Consider the following 22,894-nt stretch of genomic DNA (forward strand, 5'->3'; position numbering starts at 1 on the left):
GTTCATTCGTTGTTCAATTTTTGGTCTGACAATTTATTCGCAGCGAAACGCATCGTGTCGCATTTATAGTGTTATTTCAGATCAGATATATTTGGTACAAAAAGAAAGATTTATAAACTAATATTAAGTTGAAAAGTGACAAAAAAGACGTAACAACCTTTGTTATAATTTCGAAGGTGGTGATATGAAATATAAAAGTACTAAAAGCTAAATAAAATGAAAGTGGGCCAATAGTGAGTGACGAGAGCGGTGTAGTCGTAAAATACTGAAAAGGCGACCGTAGAACAGCAGCGCGGCGAATAAGTACCAGTGCCAGCAAATTCGTGCTAAAACATAATAGCTGCTAAAGGAAGTGAGAAGCATAAACAGTGAAGATGAAAAATTCATTGCGGGAAGTTTTAAATTGATTGTGAGCGTTTTGGTACGCGCGAGTTGAGGAGTTATTATTGTGATTTAAAGACGTTAATAAGGAAAGGCATTACATATTCTTTGCAGATACTAAATTGAAAGATATTTTGACAAAAAGTTGTGTAAAAATTGCTTCGCTGTGTAGAAAAATTGTGCCAGACTTGCATCCAACCAATACAAACATCGAGTGTAACACACAAACAAACTCACACTCACAGTGGGTTCTCGTCTCGTCCGCCACGCACTGTTTTCATACAAATTGTCGGAGGTATTCGTTAAATTACATGCGCGTTCGTTGTTCGCTTTCAAATGTCGGTTGATAGCTAAAATTACTACTCTAAATTGTATGATTTATGTAAAACAAAGACACTATAAGAAAAATATTACAAGTGCTAAAAGTTTTTATTGAATGAGAAGTGAAGATATTAATATATTAATAAGTTTAAGTGAATTAATACCATTAAATACAACACAACGAACATACACAAACACAACTCTTGCCATTTCATATGTAAGCATTGTATTCTTCAATGTGCGAAGCTAAAATGGTGAGTATTTCCTTGCTATTATTTTTGTTGTTTTGCATTTTTTGTTGGCACCATGCTCGTTCGTTGCGCGCGAGGAGACGCGTTATTTGATTATGGTATGGTGGGTTTTTTAACGAACTGGTGGGGAGTAGTGCGTGATAAGAAGGGGAAAAACATTGTAATTGCTAATGATCTGTATTATAATAAAAATAAATTTAAATGTGTTACATGCTCACACATTCACACATAGTTATACAATAATATGTAGATAAAGAAAAATACATTTATTGTAATATGAGATATAACCATTTTGGACCATAAGCGGTGTTGCTCAGTGTATGCTTGGATAACAGTGTTCAATAGAATAAAAATGTTAGCTACTTTTTACCGATTCGAAATTCGTGTTCGCCTTCTCCTGTGATTAATAATATTTGTCTTTCAAATAAGACCTTGTGTATGCCCGGCTTTGTGCAGAATTTACAGTAATTATTTAATTAATTATGTGGATATTGTCTTGTACCGTTATCGGATATCACCTTAAAAAAATATATAACACAGACAAAGGATAAGACACTAGAAGTGTTATATTATTTAAAGAAAGCTTTTTGTTTGGTCACTTGTAAAGGGTTGAACATTCAAGTAAGCATCTCTTTCGTTTCAGTAAGTTCACCACACTTGAGTTGTAATGCACTACAATTCTCCACTTCTCTGTATTTTCTCCAAACAATCACAACATTTCTTCACTTTCACAAATTTCTCCACATTGCATTCCCTCGTTTGTTATTTTTTCTTTCGCTTCGCAATGTATGGTATCTGTGTGCTTCCCCTACATAGAGTTATTTAACGGACGAGCGCGCGTTTTGTAAAATTGCTTATGTCGACCCTGCTACAATCAAGAGCACACAAGTTAATGGCACTAACATTTGTTGCAGAATACAAAACCGATTGACAATACGATACTTTATTATATACATATGCCCATCTACAAGTACATATGTTATGCGTTTGTATGTATAGAAATTAAAATATACATTTTTGATGTATTCTTGTAAATGAAGATGTGTTGGAAGGTATCAAAGAAACATGGTGCATTTGGGTGGAAGCGTGGTTATACATTAGAAACATTCTCCATTTATCAGACGCAAGTAAAAGTCGACAATAATCGGGGGAGAGCGAGGTAGTCTTAAATTCAGCAGCCCTGGAGTGCATAAAATGCGCTTACTTGCAATGCTGAGGCCCATCGATACTTTATTGATTTTGAGGTGAAAAGTGCATTGGCTTTTCTGCAAATGAAACCCAACTTTATGATTCACGAATAATGTAAGAAATACCCAAAATGTTTATTTTTTATTGTATTGTTTACATACATAGGCATATGAAGCTTTCATATACATATTTTTAAGGGTTATTTCCTATAGTTTTCGAGTTTTTAAGTTAACTCTATGCTATTAATCGATAGAAAAATCTAATAACCTCAATTATAATTTTCTTCCGACTGTAACAACAAATGTCAACAACCGAAAGAGATTAAACAGTGAAATTCCCCAATTCGAACAGCTCCCATAACTGGGCAAATTTCATGAACACAACGTTTTCATTAAGATCTTTATACAAAGAGATTTCCCCTAACCAGGCATGAGTGTGTTTCAAAGACGCGTTTCGTATATATTTTGTTATTTTATTTATTTTCGTAGTATGTACATATTTCGTTCAAAACATCTCTGTTAAGCGGACAATATTTCATAAAATGTTCTAAGCAAATAGTTTTTTTTAATTTTTACCAATTTGCGGAACTTGAATGATCACAACAAACAATTTGACTTGCACTAACACCTTATGGTTCTCGGTGGCTCAACGAAAACTAATAGGATAATTGTCATTCATTCACTTCCAGCTGACATGGCTCGCATTAATTAGTTTAGTAGAAATATATGTATGTATGTATGTACAGTGATGTGCGATGAAATAAAGCCATACATTTTCTGATGATATTATTGCGCTTAAATTTTTTTTAAGAATCTAACATGCCATGAACTAATTGTAGTTCAGTACTCACATCGTCTGTGTATATTTTCCCGTTACTTCTGAATTCAACTTCGAGTTCATTTTTAACAAATCAGTGAAAATGTGCTATTAATTNTTTTGAATTTTTTCGTTTATGTTTTAGACTTAAACTGTTTAATTTTTTTTTAATATACGTCTCATAGGTTGTTCTTTTTTACCTATTAAAGAAATAAATGAAAAAAGTGAATTTTTATATGATTTGTTAATTTAAATAATTTCGATAGTACTGGCTCTATTTCATCGCACATCACTGTATGTAGTTCTGAGTTGGAGCTTCTAGCACTAAATATACACCTTCACCGACTCCCTTCCAGTGAATGGCGTTCTTTGAGTCAAATCACCACCCATTGCAGACGAAGAGCTCAAGATTCCGCATGAATCGATTGCGATCCTTGCGCAATTTCGTTGTGGATATTGTAGCAGGTTAAACTCCTACTTATGCAGAATAGACCCCGACATATCCAACATATGCCACCTCTTTGCATATCCTGCGCGGCCCCCTCTCTGCATGCCCGTCAACTTCACTCATCTGACACCCTTTTCGCTTTGATCCAACCTCATCGAAACAGCACGTTTCTTGGGCCCCCCGTTAGTTGACTTCGACGACAACCATCCTCAAGGGGATTAGGCAATCGTTAAAACAACAACAACAACATTGTGACAATGCGTGTCAGGTTATGAGGAATTTCTCTTTACATGTTAGCGAATTACTAAATTGTTTACAGTTACTTCCCAAATCTTGTGAAATACATATTTGCCTTTTAAATATTTGTCTACGTACATATGTATGTGTGTACATACATTGGTATTTTTTTGTCCATGTGTGGCTTAAACGCTTCAACATATTTGCGATTCTCCCGCGTCTTTCGCTTATCCATTTTTTATGTTCAAGAGTTTATACATATGTATGTTGCATTCGTGTTTTATTTTTAGTTTTCCATCTTTTTTGTTTTCGTTATAGTACCTCTTGCTTTCACATTTAATATCACTGTTTGCTTGTAAACATTGTGTATTTTTTTATTTTCCGTCACGAAACATTTTTGATGCATAGTTTTGTTTTCATTCAAATCCCACTGCACCAACAGTAAAAAATACTTCAAAGAATAATTTGTAGTTGTAAGCAGCCACTCCCATTGACCCGCATAGCGCTAGCCTTATTACAGACATTGTATTTTATCTGTCAGGAAGATAATTTTTACATTTAATTTAATTATTTGATTAAATATTCAGGTTTTAAAGTGTTAAAAATTATTTAGATATCAATATTTTTTAAACTTTATAGTGGAATTTTAAATAAACAAAACTTATTATAAAATAAGATTAAGAAGGTATAAATAGATAAAGCACATTTATATGAATAAATTTGTATTTAGTGCTGGACCTGTCCAATTATTTTAAGCACTGCAATTATGAGCACTCGCTATTTTACATGTCTATTTATTGTTGTTGAGTTAATTTTGCATTTTTCTTTGCTACGCTCAGCATTCCAACTATCTTTATTTTGTAATATTTGTATGTATATACACACCTACGAACAGTGAAAACGAAATCTTCTGAGGCCAACACCAATACACCCACTCTGCCACATACATATGTATCTAGCCCATCAGCTGAGGAACTTGTTAGAGATGTTTTGTGCAGCAGCTTTTAATGCAAATGCCTTTATAGGGGTGACCAAACGGTTGAAAATATTACTAGTAGTTCGAATGGTATTCTCCACATTCCACTACTTTAGATAATATGAACCCTATCTTGGCAAATCACTTCGCTCATTTTCTTTCGTCCCTACTTCAGAGTGGGGCTCATTGTTTTCTTTCGTTTTGGATGCCCCGATTTCTATATTAGCTCGACATATTACATTCATACTGTTGAAATTTCAATCGTCAATTGGACTGTGGGCTGGTTGGACGTTCCTCATGTTATGTACTTATCTAAAGTTATATAGTTGCCGAAACGAGTGCACGCTCGAGCAAACATATATTTTTAATGAACATTATTTTGATGTGCAAATTTGTAATAACATTTGTATTTATTTGCGTGTAATATTCTTTAGTATCTATTTAAAATGTATGATAATCGTGTTCAACGAGGCTAATTCGTCATACTTGAACACTAGTTGTTGTTGCATTTGCTATTGCAGTCAACGAAGTCGAATTTTGTTTATTAATGGTGAAAAACGCGAAATTTGTTCTGAATTGTTACCACAATACGAGCAAGCACCCACACCGACGCTTCGACATTCGCCAGACGAAGTATTAGGCAGCGAATGAGATTTGTTGGCTGTTGTCTTTTGTCTATATTTGCGAATGCTTATTATATGTATGTATGTATGTTTTAATTCGATCTCTGCTGCGCCGTTAACATCTCACTATAGGACGTTTCTCTACGTACCAGCGCACATACGCACGTGTCTACTAACATATTTATATCTGTATCTTTGCGATACCTTTTGACATGCCTTTTGGAGTGAACATAATTAAGTAAGCATTTATATGTGTATGTGTGCTTGCAGGCGCTCAAGTATCTTTTGATTTCTTTGTCGCAGCGGTTACCTCTACCGCTCGCCGTTTCGTCAGTTGCTTTTAAGTTTAAACATATTTTGGTGGCATTTAACAGATTACGTTGTTGTTGTTACACTCTTATATCCACCCTATACACACACATAAATTACGAACACACACATTCATATACGAATATACGAATGACTTTGTATGAATATTTGTCTATCCACATGCTACTTGTTTCTGCCTTGCATCGTGTTTTATTCATGTTTGCACTGTGCACGTGCTTCGTACTGCCCGTGCTACGATCGTGAGGTCTCTGCGTGCTCGGTTTTTGTCGTCACCCAACCATTCTGCCCCTGTTGCCTTGCACTGCGGCTCGTAACGATACTAGCACTTTGCTGCTTAAACCTACCCCTCACGCTGCTTGCTCGCTGTAGCCAATGTCGGTTATAGCTGGCGTCGTACGACATTCGTTGCTTTATCGCCATCGTTTCTTTTCATATACTTTCGCTGTGTTTATCGCTGGCTCTGCTTCATACAGCTTCGTACGCTGGTTCGTACGATTCGTTCATACGTTGCGCACTGGTTCGTTGGCACAGCATTGAAAATTTCACAGCGTATATTTAACAAAAAATGATACAACACAATTTTTCCTCTGCAGGCAGCTCATTTTCGTTCTCGTTTTCGGTTTCGAAGTTCAACGTTTTGAAACGCGTGTAGTGCAGTGTGTTACGTTTGCGTTTACGCGAACTTCATTTAGTTTTCTGTTAATCGAGTGCTAGAAAAATTCGATAAAAGTCTCGACGTATCATGCTCGCTTCTTTATGGTATATAGTGAAGGTGAAAATTATGACAAAATAATAGTAGTCATCGCTTTGCTTAGAAATCAGCTTTGCTTGCAGACGTTAATGGTGTGATGGAGAATACATAAAAATTCATTCGCTCACACAACTTTACATACATATGAGCACAATTGTCTTTACGCACGGTGTATGTTCGTCAAAGAGGGTGGTGAGGGAGCTGATACACTCAAGTAGAATAAAACATAACTTAGGGAGGATGGAAAGTCTGCGCTCAAACGTAAAAGTGCTAACTAGCCGCATAATATACAATTTTCAGTTGGTGAGTTTTTGTATATTTCATTTTGAAGTTTTTGTGCTGAATGTTAAAAGAAAATGATTTTGAATTATGGTATAAAAAGTAATGAACAAAGTGCGGCCGCGGCAAGTGTAGTAACTGATTTTCAATGCTGTCACCGATACATCTCTTCTGTGTCCATAATACATATGTGTGTAAGAATCCAACTTCGTGTAACAGTTTTCTTACACAAACAATTTATTGTTGTCAATAAAAATTCGTCACTTCAAACTACTTCGCTACCTTGAAAAAGTTTTAAAACAAATTTCCACAAATCATTGCTGATATCGGCAAATTCTTCTTCTCAAGTTCCGCGGGAAATTATGTTATTATATGTTTACTACTTTAAACTAGTGCATGTGTACTTGTGGTTTGAATAAGTATTTTCGTGAGCTCAGATTGCTCATAAGCCATAATCAGATTAATTTCTTACTTATAAAACAATTAAGAAATATCAAGGTCAGCACATAAGCTGCTAAGCACACATTACACAAAAAAATATATGTATAATAATATTGAAATGGTATCGTAAATTTACCGCTGACGGCTAGGCTAGTGATTGAATAGCCATAATCATATATGCCACCTCTTGCAATGTATTTGCTGCTTTCGGCAAACACCTACACATGTACATAAATACATCAAATATTACATATTAATATTATATGTATTAATAAATTTACATAAGTAGACAAGTGACTGTTTTATTTGCTTGCAAATCGCTCTCAACTTTATTACAATTTTCAATATACATACATACATACATTTTCGTATCGTTATTCTTTAATTTTTATGTTGATGACGTCTATCGCGGTAAGTGGTTGCTGCTCCGGCCACATGAGTTCTATAAACGAGTAGAAATATGTGTACATATCTACATACATATAGTATGTATATGCAAATATAAATAGTAGAAAGTGTTAAATTGTTCTAGTCTGTTTCTCAGATACTCTTCATTAGATTTTTGAAAATAAAACGTATCTTTAAAAGGCTTTTATTTTATTTTTTTTTTATTATTTTACATGCCCTTTTTTATTTTTATTTTGGGTAATTGTCAAAATATACATATACATATAATATATGTACATATGTAATGATTGTATGGAGACACATTTTTATATTTAACTTGGTTAAAAAAAAACACTTTTTGTTTAAACATAACATTTATTGCTAAATACTGCGCTTTGACCTTAAACTCGGCCAAATACTCACCCAAACTTGTCTGGGGGATATAGTAAGGCACTGTTTGCTCTAGTCCCTGACTGAAAACTAAGCACTTTATGCAATAACAACCTTGATTTGGCTTAACAGTTCTGCTAAAAATAGCGCTGGCTTAAAACTGCATTATCACTGAGTAATGCAGCTTCTTCGCTTGGGTCAATAAAGCACCGTTCATATGACGTTTACTGCGCTTGTAAAGTTCCTTGCATGGGGTTTCAGTTGCCCAACTGTCTGCCTGCGGTTTCTGTTATCCTCTTCGTCATCACCGCAAACGTTGTCGGCATTATTCGTTGTCACAGTTAGTACCGAATACTTTTTGTATGGCCTCGCTTATCAAGCCGCCAAAAACAAAGCCATTCGCTATGGTTAACTGTGGTAAACTGAATGGAATTTTTCAAAATAAAACGTATTTGCCGAAGCTGTGGCCTTTGCTTTTGTTATTAGGTGCTTGCGAATGTGAAAGTGTACGGCGGTTAGTGAGTATGACTCTAAGCTTGACTGTTTGTTGTGCGGGTGAATGACCCGAAACCAAAACATTGCGCGCAGCGAGAAGGTGCAACAATCGTGCGTTTGTTTGCTCATTTTCTAGTTCCGCACGTTCATTCATACATTCCCTCACTCACTCACGAGCCAGCCATTCATACATTTGGTTTTGATAATACGGTGTTGGTTGTGGTAGAGGAGGCTGTGGTGGAGGACATGCGATGCTTAGCAGCGTTTTGTTCTCGTCACTATACTGTTCCCTAAGTGTCTGCCCGTCTGGCAGTCGGCCGACAGGTTGGTTGGTATGTCATGTCTGGCGCTTGCTAATTGTGGTGTCGTGCAAGTGTAAGTGCTCGGGTTTTGTGTTGCTCGGTTAGTTGTACGTTCGGCAACGCTCGGAAAGTTATATCGTTTGGTCGATAAGGGCACACGACCGATTACTGCTCGATTAGCTGCACTGCTGGCAGCTGGGTATCGACCCATCATAGTCTTAACGTTTTCTCGGCTTCTTCGTTTCCTGTAGCGTTTCATGTTTGTTGTGCTCGCTTGTTTATTCAAATTTATTGTTTTGCTTGCAGCGTTCGTCGTGCTGTAAAGGTGGAAAACAGTGAACGTTAGCAACCTTTGCATACTCCCAACACACGAAAATAACAAAAGATATTTTTTGGGGGTCCCTAGTACACAGCATATATTTTCCAGCTCAAAATATTTTATCACTCTTCGTATTTCGAATTAGCGTTTCCTTTAAAGAATAATTTGTTTTTATTGAGTACTTCTCGTTTAAGAGATAATAGGGTATTTTTTGAGGTACAAATAATATTCTAACCATTCGAGATTTCATTCTTCAATTTTTTTGTAAATCTTTGGAGAAAAAATTTGTGAGCAGTTTTGTACCGAAACGTTTTTTGATCTTGTCCAATTGTCGCAAAGAAGTTTTCTAGCAGCTGTAATATGATCTTAAGGCACGAGTTATGGATTTTTTGTGTCATTTTCATACAATATATTCTTGCAGTAGATCCTCTGGAGCCTCGCCACAGTTTATCCTTTCACTATTCTTCCTTCAGTTTAACAAATACCGTATGAAAATTTTGCATAGCTTTAAGCCTTTACTAGCACGAGTCGACGTACTTCTATTCAATTACTCGCATTTACTGATGCCCGTACGTGATGTTGTCGCCTTGGCTAGTTGTGTTTCGCTTGGAGTTCCATTTGCAAATGTGATAGCATTTGCCTCGGCTTGACTGTTTTGCCATTGGTTTGGCGGACTGGTTGGCTGTGTGTTTGCGCTGGCTGTTGACTGTCGTGTCGTGGCTGGCCAGCAGTAGCGGCAATCGCGCGCCTGTTGACACGACGAATATTTTAATTCATGGTAAATCAAAGAATCACCTCACTTTTGAATATTGTGGCTGCTCTCCGTCGATTTGTCGAACTTTCGGGGCGCGCCTAGGCGAAGGGGAAGCCAGTCCGCCTGTGGTGGCGTCATCGTTACAGCAGCAGTAGTAGCTGTTAGCTGTAGTATATAAACGAACTGCGCGCTAGACTGGCTATGTTACGCGCGCGCCAGAGAGTGAGTGAGAGCGTACAAAGCGTGTATGCATTGAGAGCACAACGATGCCGCGACGTCGGCTGTGGCAGCGAGTGTATTTGATAAGGTGAAGAATCTAAAGACAAGGAATAGAGCACCGAACCAACCATCAAGAGCAGCACGAAGCTACAACATCAGCTATGAGCGCTTAGTGAACAGCTGATGCGATTACGTGGTTTTAAATGCTACTACGAGGTGAAACAACGGTAAACAGCCGCTGCTGAAACATACTAAGAACCAAACCGCTGTGCTATTTTGTTATTTTCCTTTTTTTGTTTTGCTCGCGCCATTCGCCGGCTGGACCTCGTCTGTCTGCCTATCAGTCCGTTTGACCGTCAAGCGACTATCCGCCTATCGTGTGAGCTCGTACCGGCTAACGTTTCGCACACTTGTGACTCCCCGACTTGATGACAAATACGTCTATGATGCGCGCTGCTTGGTTGGTTTGTCGGCTGAATAGCAGACGCACGTCGCGATCTCAATGTATATCTTGTATTTATTTTTTATTCATAGGACGAATTTTTTGATCGATTGAAGATAGATTCCTTCCTCATGACGCTTATACGTTCCTTACTAAGATATTTTTCTAATAGTTTAAATACTTTGGATTTTATTTCTTACAGGAAGATATGACATTCTTACGCTAACTGATCCGAAAAGACGTCAAAGCGCGGCTTCGATTGGATTTGGCATCCATCCCAATACTTAATCAAGGAAGAGGCAGCTAAGCAATGAATGTTACAAACAACCAGGCGCCCGAAGATTCACAGAACCCACAGAACAATTTGTACGCCGCCAGTAGAAGAATCAATCACACCCAAAACTCCGCTCTGGCTCACGTACAGGCCAGTAACCAAAGTGCTGAAGAAGAACAGGAGCAAGTTGTCACTTCGACTTCGTGTGAGACGCATATAAGCGCTACCGGTCATTTGCCGCGTCTGGAGGCATTGATCACATCGCCGGCGCGCATCACCAGCTCCACCGGTAATGACTGCAGCTCCTCACCGCAGCGTGTGTTGTCCACGACGTGCAGCAGTAGCAGCAGTGGTGGTAGCGGCAGTGGCCGACAATCGACGCATAATCGCGGCGACATAACAACGGATGCCTCCAGCGAGGATGAATCCCAATCCTCTTTTATTGGCCGAAGTTTAGTGAAACCGGGTGCACGTGCGGTCCACGCATTTGTTCGCGCAATACCCACTGCGTTGGACTCGGTGATGCCGACAACTTCTGCTGCAGCGGCGACACGTTCAGCAGGTGCTCGAAGTGTGGAGACGGAACTGATGCGCGCAGTATTTTCTGCGAGCAGCAACAACAATAACAAAATTAGTATTAGTAATATAAGTAACGGTAGTTTAGAGCATACGAACGGCGACAGCGACAATACGGACATGGTTGCGCGCGAACAGTTAACCACCACAGTAGCCTCAAGCGGCGACACCAATGCTGTCGGTCATGCAGCGAGTGCGGGGGCTGGCAGTGGGCAAGGTCAAACAGTGCAAACCGAGCACAACACCGAAACACACAAGATCATACTGAAATTACCCAAACCAAATGCTACGAGCGTTAATACACGCTCCAATGAATCTCATAGCAATACCGACACGTTGAGTGGCTGTGACGGCATTGCCGGCTATAGTGGAGCTGAATCGACACGCAAAGTGGAGCCACTCAAAATCAATTTACATGCGCACAACAGCAGTAGCAGTACGAATGTAGTTCCCAAAATCACAATCAAACCGATCGTGAAGAAGCACAACGATGTCGCATCGTCGGATTGTTCATCTTCAGCCGAAGATGAGGCGATGGTTGAGACCTGCAACACACGTGTCGGCGCACAAATACCCAAATTGACCATAAAGGGGTCAACAGTCGTCGGTGGCTGTAGCGATGAACCTCATATTGTTCCCAAATTGACAATACGTTCTGCCAATGACAGCTCAGACAGCTCTGTAGTGCCCAAGTTGACAATCAAGATGTCAGATTCGCAAAGCAATTTGCATAACAATAGCAGCAACAGCCAATTGACATCAGCCACTTCGGGGGTGCACAGTGCCGTTACAGCAAAATCACTGACAGACCACTCACCGCCGCCACTGCCGAAGCTCACTATAAAAACATCTCTGGATGGGACGAGCGAGTCAATAATGTCGACGATATCGCCAGCATCCTCATCTTCATCATCGTCGAGTACATCCTCGTCCACAGGTTTGCCGTCCCTATCTTCTGGCACCGCCTCGTGCAGCGTATCAAATGCTACCGCCTGTTCTGTGCCTAAGTTGACTATAAAAGCTTTGCCGCCCAAACATGAGGAGCTGGTGCCGAAGTTGACAATCAAAACAAGTGCAGCTGGCGCTTGTGTGAGGACATCAGCGGCCAACGCTTCTATAGATACAAATACCGAGGTTATTGAAACTGGCAGTTGTAGCAGTAAAATACCTAAACTAACGATCAAAACAGGTCAGGAACACGCGGTGATTATAACGCAACACAACGACACCTCCAACGCGCAAGTCATACCAAAGTTGACGATCAAAACTAAATCATTGGATGCGGAAGAGTCGCTCAGCGACCTAAGCGAGGACCCGGCACCGCCTCCGGAGAAGATACCCAAGATTACAATAAAGACGCATGAACCAGTAGCGGAGGCTACGACCCCCAAATTCTGCATTAAGACCATGCAACAGCAAACCGAAGCGGAACACGCACACTCCATTCCCAAGCTGACCATATCTATGGCAAATTTTGAAGGTGGATCAGCACCCCAATCACCTAAGCAGTCGCCACTTGTGGTGCGGCAGTTGTCGAGCAGCTCACGCAAGCCAGAGTCGCCGGAAAGGCTGCCAAAGCTAATGATATCTCGCCAGGATACCAAAGGAAGCAACTGTGATGCATCTGTAGAAAAAGTCGTGCCCAAGCTGACCATTAAAACTAATAGTCAGGACGGTGGCGGCAACGAATGTAAGGAGAAAATTCCCAAATTGACGATCAAATCGATATCCAACGTGGAGCAGCAATCCTCAGAGGAGAGTGATGAATGTATGAGTGGTGAATCTTCGCCACCATTGTCCTCAGCAGAGGACGCAGCCGCTAACAAATTGGTGCCCAAGCTAACCATTAAGAATCTTTCTTCGCCAACTTTGCGAATGAAAGCTGTGCTGGAGGATAAAACGCAACGTAATGTGTCAAAAAAGTGTGGAAAATCCAGCGAGCCAAAAAACATCGCCGTCGCCGACATAAACGCCACAGCCGGTTGCGGCGTGACGCAACGGTCGCTGGATTCCCAACCAAGTAGGGAGAATAGTGCTCACGAACAGTTAGTTAACGGTTGCGAATCGAGTAGCAGTCAAGAGTTCTGCGGTTTCAACAACGACAACACAGCGTTTGCTGAGGAGGAGGATATACAGGAGCCGCGACGCAACTCTGACGACATGGACATCGATGAGGGTTTGCAAAACCACGACCCACAGGTGTTCAATAATATTTTTCATGTTAGCAATGGTGACTCGCTACGCATGAATAATACCGAAGAAACGGAACTAATGCAACCGCCGATGTCAGGTGACGACCTATCCAACGTAGTGGACACTGTCGATTTGACATCCTCGCCATCACCGGGTTCATCGCCTGCACATTTCACTTACACCGACGCTGATCCGCAAGTAAACGATGCGCAGCAGCCGCCGCAAGCCACCATACTAATGGAGCGTCTACAACGTGAAATGAGCGTAATACAAACTGCGCCGCCGTTGGATAACAGGCTTCTGCTTAATCAATTAAATTCGCCGCTTAACGCTAGCAAATACGGTGCTCCACCGCCTCTGCAGCCGAAACCATTACAAACACAACAACACGTCCACCAGCAACAGCAACCGTCACAGGTTCAAAAACAACCACATCTGCCACAACAAATAAGCAATAGCCTGAAATATCCACAACTGACAGAACGGCTAATGGCAAATGGAGCACGAGTTCACCAAAATTCAAACATAATGCACACTGTCAGCAATGCTACGGCGCCAATGAATAACGCAGCGCTGACAAATCAGTTGGCACCGCAAATGGAAAAGGTAATAGATTCGATTGAGATACTGGACACTCCTGAAGGTAGTCCGCGTTTGACGCTGGACGATGCCGCTGCGTTGCCCAGAAATCTTCACATAAACAACGAAGATGGTTTGATAAATAATGCCACGGTCAGTGGAACTTATGAGGAGAACAGCTCAGATATACTGAGACGCAACAACAATATCTTGGATAATGACTCCTCAGCAAATGAAATGAATAATATGAACTTGAAGAGACATGCGAACACAATATCCACTTTGATGATGGAAAACAACGTAGAGGAGCACTGCATTGAGGTAAGTGTTTGGAAGGTGAAGAACGGGGAAGGGTGGGGTGTGGATTAATTATAGACTAAGTTTAGAGTTTATCCAAAGCCCTAATTTTTTACTATCAATCATTGGGTTCTGTGATTTTTTTCCATACGTATCTTCACATTTATCATAACCTGGCATGTGCCATTTTATTTCTTTTCATAGATCACACCAAACAAAGTTCGTCGCATTGATAGTGAATCCCACACCATGGCTACACTGACCATATTGACGGACGATGAGTCATCTAACACGAAATTGATTACTACGTCGCCCACCATCTTCGGAGGCAATCATCATGTTGTGGACATCAGCAACGAAGTGGTACCAACCGAAAACTCCACCATCACAATGGATCTATCCTCTCCGAAGACTTCGATTCATCGTCCGCGCAAACAACGGCATGAACATCTATTGGCCATACCGCTGGACGAAGAGGACTCGTTGCAGTACAACCTGAATAATGACACAGTCGCCAATTGTTACACATCGAATGAACATTTAACGTCGTCGAAAGCGGGAGCTGCAACCACAGAGCAATCGACTACAGCAAACACCCCTGCCGGCATCAAGAGACGCGGTCGTCCAAAAAAGAATGCTGCGACATCTGCAACTGTGACAACGCCCGCATCTACCACCATGTCAAATGACATACCCAGTATTGGTGCTGTCGACACTCCGGCCACCGATGGCGTGTCGAAGTCTCGCCGTGTGGAGCTGTTACGCAAACGTCTCGCTATCGATATGGTGGACGCCGAGCAGCCAACAGAGGAACACAGCATAGAAGGTGCTATGGATACTGAAGCGTCGAAACGAGAGCGTACAGTGCGCACAGGAGCAAGAACTTCTCGGCGTTCCATTTTACCAGGAAGCGCTATTACACCAGCATCGAAGATCAAGTCAAGCGGTAACAATGGCGAGGTACCTATAAAGGGACGTAAGCGTTCGGTGAACGCTTTGTTGGGCGGCAGCGCTGCTATTGCTTCAACAGTACCAGCAAACACCACAATCACCAATTCAGTGTCTGACAGCATTATGTCCGTCCTTAATCACTACGGTGGTTCTAATTCCAGCATCTCTTCTGCCTACTCCAGCAGCTCCATGAGCTCTGCCACTGTGACAACAGCTGCTGGAGCCCCAGTGAACGTCGGCGTGCCTACTTCCATTTCATTGGCGACACAAATTGACTTGACCATGTGCTCATCCTCGTCGTCAGCCAGTAATGGCAGTACAACCGCCACTATGACCATAGCTGGCGGCAGCATTGTCGCTAGCAGCGGAACAATAAGTGTCGCAGTACAAAATCAAAGCAGCAGTTCAATGCTGCCACCTGCAACCATACTCTCCTCGTCGGATCCCGTGCCGGATGTGGTCTTCAGACCAAACGATTTCTCTTCGCTTATGGCAACTCAACAGCTGCGGGCAGCGCAGTGTAACACTAGCTTAGAAACGGATCTGTTACGTATGCAGGCAACACTGGACGGCACCAAATTCGATATACGCGACGATAACTCTACCAGTCAAGGTGGCGGCGCGTACGGCAGCGGTGCGGATATATCTGGAGGTAAGGATTGATTCTACGGTTTCCTATAATGTCTATTGTGTGTTTATGACATTTCGCCTTTTTGTATTTTAGAAGACTCTAATACGAGTTCAATTTCCACACCCGTTAGTGGTCGCGGTCGAGGTGGACGTGGTCGAGGGCGAGGCTCTGGACGAGGTAGCGGTCGGGGCAGTCGCGCTCATCGCTTGGGCCGTGGCGCCAGTGCTGTTGCCAAACAAATTGCGCTCAGTCGACCACGCTGTGTCGGCGGCCTAAAGCATATGCCCGATCCAGAGCGAATGAAAGGCCTCTATAGTCCGGTAAGTGACTCATTGAATATGCTGAAATTAAATATTTTTGATATATATCATGATAAATATTGGATTTGTTCGCTTTGTATTTAGCAGCAAAAATATTAATTACATAATAAACTTATAATTTTTTAAAGTTTTTTTGCTCTTAAATATCGCGTGGACAAAGTGAACAAAGCACATAATACTGGCATGGCACATTTGCACATATATAAAGTTTTATCTATGTATGTAGTGTGCGCATCGCATTAAATTAACGAAAGGGGCGTATATTTTCTGCGAAATTCCCAACTTCCGACGGCATACAAACGTGATCAGTGCGCCACACACCACTTCACAAGTATTGAAAGCGACTGAAAAAGTTCAGGTGTGCGAAGCAGCTGCTTTTCTTTGTGTGGACTGTGGTGTATTTCGCATGTGCTCACCACGTTGAATTTATAAATACGGGGTTTCTCGTTGGGTGGAGAATAGCCTTCCCCAACTACGGAAATTTCCCCTTCGACGTTTAGCCAACATTGAGGGGAATAAACGAAACACCGCTTGTGTTGTCGCCTCTTTTCCTTATGTTTTATTTTATTTTTTTTTTTCGTAACAGTCAGCTAAAGCGATCTCCAGTGAACTAGAGTAACAATTACCCTAGTAGTAACTGTAAATGGTGCAATGCTTTAAAATATATTTGCAATTAATGAATTAGTCAAGCAACTGCGTCGTTTATTTATTTACATACATACATACATATATATGTACATATGTACATCCAATGTTCGAGGGGTTCAAATTTTAAATAACACAATTAAAAATAAAATAACATATTTTGTTCAAAAAAGTTTTTATTTCCTAAAATATTTTCTTGTTTATTTAGATATTTTCATGTTTATATAGTATATATATTTTTTTATGTTTTNTTTAAATATTTCTTTTTCTTAAGTCTTTTTTGACTTACATATGTACATATATTTGCCACCGTGTTTAGCACTTTTCACATTTGTATTAATCACTTTTCACTCCACTTTTCCAGCTTTTTATTTAGAAACTCCTTTAATTTTTATGTTTTATTTATTTCTTAATTCAAAAATTTTAACCAAAATATATTATTTATGAAATTATTCTCATTTTTGTGATCAAATTTATATATTAATTTTGTCATTGAATAATTTAGTGATATACATATATTCTTTTATATGGAATTATTTTTACTTATAATCATTTCCCAATAACCTTTTTCACAGTCCCCTCAAGTATTTGAAGAGGATACCCGTATGAGCGCTGATTTAAGTCAGATTCAAATGCCGCTGCAGTCGGAACCAGCAACGCCAATAAGGTAAAAATACACACATATTATACATACATATTTATGATTATTCAGTGTATGAATGTATACCATGTATGTGTACCATATCCATATATAAAAACCATCTAACTAATCACTTTTGGTTGCAAACCCGTAGGCAACCTGATTTTCTTAATAATGACGAGTCTCAGTCCTCCGTGGTTAGTACGAGCAGTATTTTGGATCCCAACACTGTGGCCGCTGTACAAAATGGCAGCGCTATTAAACGTCCAAAGAAGAAGAAAATGGAAGTTTGCGTTGCTGAAGAGTGAGTACTCACATGCACTTTGCCCAAAACCAAAATCAACTGAATATTTGTACTCCTTTTTCAGCGCTGAAATTACAGTTGCAGCTATCGCTGAATACGACTGGCCGCCACCGAAGGGCTGCTGTCCATCGAAAAATCGTGACACTTTTATGATTCAAGAGCAGGTCGCCTTGTATTTGGGCATTAAAAGTTTCAAGCGGAAATATCCTGATCTGCCGCGTCGTCAGATCGATATGGAGGAGCGCAATTGGTTGCAAGAGAAGGGTCTCGTGTCGGAGCGTATGTGCGACTTGGGCATCACAGCCGTTTGGGCATCCGACATACTCGACATTATGTATACCGACTTCTATGAGAAATACGAGGAGTACAAGGATTTCATCAGGCAAAAGCATTTGCGCGAAATCGAGGCAAAACAGAAAGCACTAGGTCTCAACGTGACTGGCCGTGGACTGCAGGCGCGTGAACGTGCATTGCTTTCGGCCAGTAAATGGAATTCCTATTTCAATAGAAGGTAACAACAACAACACAATAGGTAACAAGAACAAAATGCACTAACACTTGTTTTGTATTGTAGTCGCAAGGAGGAACGGTTAGCATGTCTGGACTTGCAGACGTTAACGGTGAATGTGCCATTGCCTGCAACAGCGCCCACTACAACAATGGTGAACCGCTCAATTGCCGAGGCAGTGACAGAGGCCGCTAAAACCGAAAACATACCTGAGCCACCAACACTGTTGCGACCGCGCATTACCACACCGCCACGTGACGTGGACGCTAGCTACCCAATAGCTTTAGTGCCCGGTCAGTATAGCGCGAAATACCGTCAGTACACGCCATTAGAGTTGAGGTAAGCAAATAAGAAATCGCAAATAGCAGATCATTAACAGATTTATATTTTCATCCTAAAGTTGCTTCCCGCTTAATACGGTGCTGCAGAACCCACGTTTGCTGGTTGAACGTACGTCACAACACACACAAAAGCAAGCGGCACCTCCAGTGTCAGATGACAAGAAGTTAGCTGACCAGCTCAATGTCGCAGATGAAAAACTTTGCACCGAATCAGCGGATATAAAAGCCACAATCGTCAATTGCACGGAGGAAAACACAACAACAGGCAACACTGTGCGTCGCAGCGTGCGCTCACGTTCTGCCGCTAAAGTTATTTATGACGACATCGATGCAGCAGAAGACGCCGATAGTGCAACAGACTCGGCTATGTCTACTTCGGGCAGTGAAAGTGAAAGCGAATCGGTAAGCCAGTCGAAGGGACAAATCATGTGGAAGTGTTAATGAAATCACTGTTTTTTTATAGGACTCGGATAGCGATTCCGATAGCTGCAACAATGATTCCGGCTCGTCTTCGGAAGATGAGGGTGCACCTCCCATCACGTGCGGCGTGTGCCAGCGTGCACAGCATCGCAATATGAGAAACCTGCCCGAGGTCTTCATAGGTTGCTATACATGTCGACGCAAAGGTAATTAAGCGACTTGCAATGTTGCTTGTTGATATTTATAACACTCTTTTGTTTTGGTTTTCAGTCCACCCGAGCTGCATTGAGATGCCTTACCGCATGGTGGCGCGCGTGCGCAACTACAATTGGCAATGTGCCGACTGCAAGTGCTGCATCAAATGCAAAGGTAACAAGGATCAGAATAAAATGCTGTACTGCGAGCAATGTGATCGCGGCTTCCACATTTACTGCTTGGGTATCAAAGCCGTGCCAGATGGTGAGTAAAGCTAAAATATATCCATAATTACTATGATCTCTTTACAACTCTTACCTTTTACTTTTTTTTTATTAAAACAGTTCGTTGGAGTTGTGATCGTTGTAGCTTTTGTATGCGTTGTGGCGCCACAAAGCCCGAGGGCTTGCCACAACAACCAAACATGATTTCGCCTAATGGCGAGAAAGTCAAACAGATCAAACATAAAAAAGTGAAATGGATTAATGAGTATCGCATAGATCACATTACGAAATTGCGCGAGCACTGTTCCATGCTGTGTGTGCCATGTGGACGCGCCAAGAACGTGAAACGAGTTCAGATAGCCAGTCCATGCGTCAGCAGCGTAACAACAAGCGCAGGTAGTGTTATGCCACAACCAGCATCGCCGCCCATCGCCACACCACAAAAGCAGCTGGCTAAAATCCCGCCACAAACACCAGCAACCGTTGCCGGCAGTGCAACAGCAATTAGCAACGCGGCTACGGAGGTTGCACCTTCGAATGCGAGCAGCGCAGGCAGCAAGGGTGTCGCTAATCAAACAACGGCGAATAAGACGAACTCAGCCGGTACGCTGCCGCCGCCACCGCCCGTTGTTGCCTGAGTGGGGGTGATACGTTACTGCCCCAAGCGTAGTAGCCTGAACGACAGCGATATGTAGTAGCAATAAAGTGCGACTGTGATGGCGGTATCTTGAGCGGCATCGGTGTGCATAGCCACTAAACAAGCAACAATACAGAGAAACACTCGCTAGTTGAAAGCAGATATTAACATTTGGAATTTAAATCAAGGAAGAGAAATGTTTTAACAAGTGTAAAGCATATAATTGATGATGATTGAATGGATGACAAACTTAACGCCTTTTCATAAACATAACACTTATTTTAGGATTTAAGAACAAGAAAATTTAATTCATACTTTTTTAATTAAGTTAAATGTCTAGTTTCGTTTAATATCTAACTAATAAGCTAAATTTATGATAAAAACAAACAGCTCGATTCTCCTATGCTACAACGTCAGGCTTAAAGTGTTAATTTATCAAATGTATTATAGTGCAAACAGAAATTAATGAACATAGACGTAGTGGGAAAATGTTTACGTACATTTCAGTAAGAAACTATTTCAACAAATTAACTAAGGAGTAATCGATTTGCTGCATGCAAACACAATCATGTATGTAATATGTCAAATAATGCACATAAGAGTTGATTTAAGTCCTAAGTAAGCTGAAAACAACACAAAACAAATATTCAACAGAATAACAAAATAAAATAAAATTTATTAAATATCAAACTAAACTATATAAGTCGTGAATTTCACTTTGTATACAACACTAAATAACTGTTTAATAATGAAAAAATGTGTATTTAAATATATGCGAGTATAGTTTTTAAATGAAAGTCAAAAGTAAGACGTTGAAAATCGTTTTCAAAGTGGCGGAGTGGCAAATAGTATTCATGCGGTGTTAGCTGCTTAAGTCTACTCAAGTTTATTGAGTAGTGACATGTGCAAAAAAACGTAAATTTAGCATATCTCACAGCACTCTATTTGTTTTTGTGTTCCTCGTCTATTATTTTGCATAATTGAGTTTTTTCTTGTAAATATTAGTCGAACATTTTTCTTTCGAGCAATGCTTAAGTGTCCCCACTTTCACATATGAAGTGTTGATTAAACAATCCATTCATTCATACTAATATTTCGATGTATGCGAATTGCTTCAATTTACTGTTACGTTAGCCAACCGCGCTCCGCCGCCGAGGATTATAATATATATGTGTGTTTTTAATCTACATACAATTTATTTTAGTTAATAACATCCTACAACAAATGCGTGCAAACATTATACATAGTTGATTCCTACAGGAGTCGCGTAGACATATTTTTTATTATTTAAAAATTAGTTTTAAATCTAAATTAAGCAGGAAAAGGAAAAAAACGAATATCAAAACAGTTTAAACAAATAACGGCACTGCGCGTCGCTCAGCATTGAGCTGTGTTGTGCGTTGACATGCCTGGGAGGTTCATTAACTGTAATAAAGTAATTAATTTACCCAAATAAATGCTATGAAGAAACTATATTAATGATAATGACGATGAATATAATAAAAAATAAAATATGCAGTTATTTTTATACAATAATTTATTTTGCCAAAAATGTGAAATTGGAATTGGTATTAAGAATTTTTAACAATAACACTATTTGTTGTAACTACTGTACGTATTTGTTTCCTTTTGCTCACTGTATCCTTTGTATTTGTGTGTGTCTATAATTTTTACAATTAAAAAAATCGCACCAGTTTTATTTAAAACTATTTCAACCGGGTTTATATGCTTGAAATAGTCACACAATCTAGAGCAGACTCCAAGAGCGTCAGCAGCCCATGCCCGGTACTCCACAACAGCACAAGCGGTCTCACCTTGCACTTTCTGCGATAGCAACGTATTTTCTTCTCAAGATCCTTTCCTTTCCGTGCGCACACAATGTCATCCCGACGCATGACCAACGTGGGACAATAGTCGTGCGCGCCATCGGCCACGAAAATCACACGGTCGTAAGTTACACCCATCGCCTGGCGCTTTGTCAGATATCTTTCCAAAATACTGCGTTTGCAAAGGTTTGGTGGGCTCAGCGGACATTTGGCTCGTTGCATCGCCTCCACTCGCATACCATCACTGGAAACAACAAACGATGGATTAGTGAAAATCTCTTTGATACACTCGGTCAGTTGATGATTGGCGAGCCAATCGTTGATAAAAATGCTGCTGCAGTCGCTGATAATAATAATATCGTATTTTGGATCACATGATTCGTAGAGATGTTTTATAAAGTCCACAATGCTCGGCACTGGCGGTATGCCTGCTATTAGGCGACGTAGTTCGGTCGATGAGTAACCTGCTGCACGTAATTCTGTAAATAATGTGTTCAAGTATGCAATCCTTCCTCCTTTTAACTCGTTTATTTCCTTGGGACGTCGATACACCGGCAGCAAATCGCGCAAAAGACAAGTGGAATCCATCGAAGTCAAAGTCTCGTCGAAATCGAATATCAGTAGACGTCGTTTGGGCGGTCCAAAAGCCATTTTTAGCGTTACTAAAGAATTCAGAGCAAAGGTCAAAAATAATTTTCTATATAAATTTTGGTGAGTAAATGTTTTTATGTTTTGAATGTATTTATTATTTATATATTGATAATCGATTTGATGTTTGGTTTCTGGTAATTTTGTGATAACTGAAGAATCCGATACGAAGAAGTGCATAAATATCCAATATAGGTCCTGCGTGCACTAACCCCTCTAATCTAACACCCCCCTCCCTTTGAAATGTCTTCTGATATCAAAGAAACTGTCCTTCAGCCCTAAGCTTAGGATAACTTCGACTTCGTTCCGTCCCACGGAAGTCGGGTCTATACAAG

At 40.5% G+C, this 22,894-nt stretch overlaps 2 protein-coding genes across 5 annotated transcripts; one reads left to right on the forward strand and one right to left on the reverse strand.

Annotated features, from left to right (window-relative positions):
• Positions 1 to 35: 35 nt before the first annotated feature.
• LOC108978438 (supporter of activation of yellow protein) lies at positions 36 to 20,785 on the forward strand. Of its 4 annotated transcripts, XM_018948727.1 has the most exons (13): positions 6,123 to 6,343; positions 6,406 to 6,625; positions 10,553 to 14,293; positions 14,474 to 15,872; positions 15,945 to 16,171; positions 17,392 to 17,483; positions 17,611 to 17,760; positions 17,825 to 18,271; positions 18,335 to 18,607; positions 18,669 to 19,011; positions 19,073 to 19,235; positions 19,300 to 19,488; positions 19,569 to 20,785. In XM_018948727.1, exons 3-13 carry the CDS (start codon positions 10,661 to 10,663, stop codon positions 20,084 to 20,086), a joined length of 7,434 nt encoding a protein of 2,477 aa, XP_018804272.1. In that variant the 5' UTR covers positions 6,123 to 6,343; positions 6,406 to 6,625; positions 10,553 to 10,660; the 3' UTR covers positions 20,087 to 20,785. The 4 variants fall into 4 exon arrangements, with proteins under 4 accessions (XP_018804269.1, XP_018804273.1, XP_018804272.1 ...); XM_018948724.1 differs by lacking the exons at positions 6,123 to 6,343; positions 6,406 to 6,625 and adding an exon at positions 36 to 956; XM_018948728.1 differs by lacking the exons at positions 6,123 to 6,343; positions 6,406 to 6,625 and adding an exon at positions 36 to 956 and having other exon boundaries at positions 15,948 to 16,171.
• Positions 20,786 to 21,635: 850 nt separating this feature from the next.
• LOC108978439 (probable phosphatase phospho2) lies at positions 21,636 to 22,635 on the reverse strand. Its single transcript, XM_018948729.1, has one exon. It carries the CDS (start codon positions 22,560 to 22,562, stop codon positions 21,807 to 21,809), a length of 756 nt encoding a protein of 251 aa, XP_018804274.1. The 5' UTR covers positions 22,563 to 22,635; the 3' UTR covers positions 21,636 to 21,806.
• Positions 22,636 to 22,894: the final 259 nt, after the last annotated feature.

This window comes from Bactrocera latifrons, unplaced genomic scaffold, assembly GCF_001853355.1.
Source record: "Bactrocera latifrons isolate USDA-ARS-PBARC rearing strain unplaced genomic scaffold, ASM185335v1 scaffold_121, whole genome shotgun sequence".
In the NCBI taxonomy this organism is placed as follows: Eukaryota; Metazoa; Arthropoda; class Insecta; order Diptera; family Tephritidae; genus Bactrocera; species Bactrocera latifrons.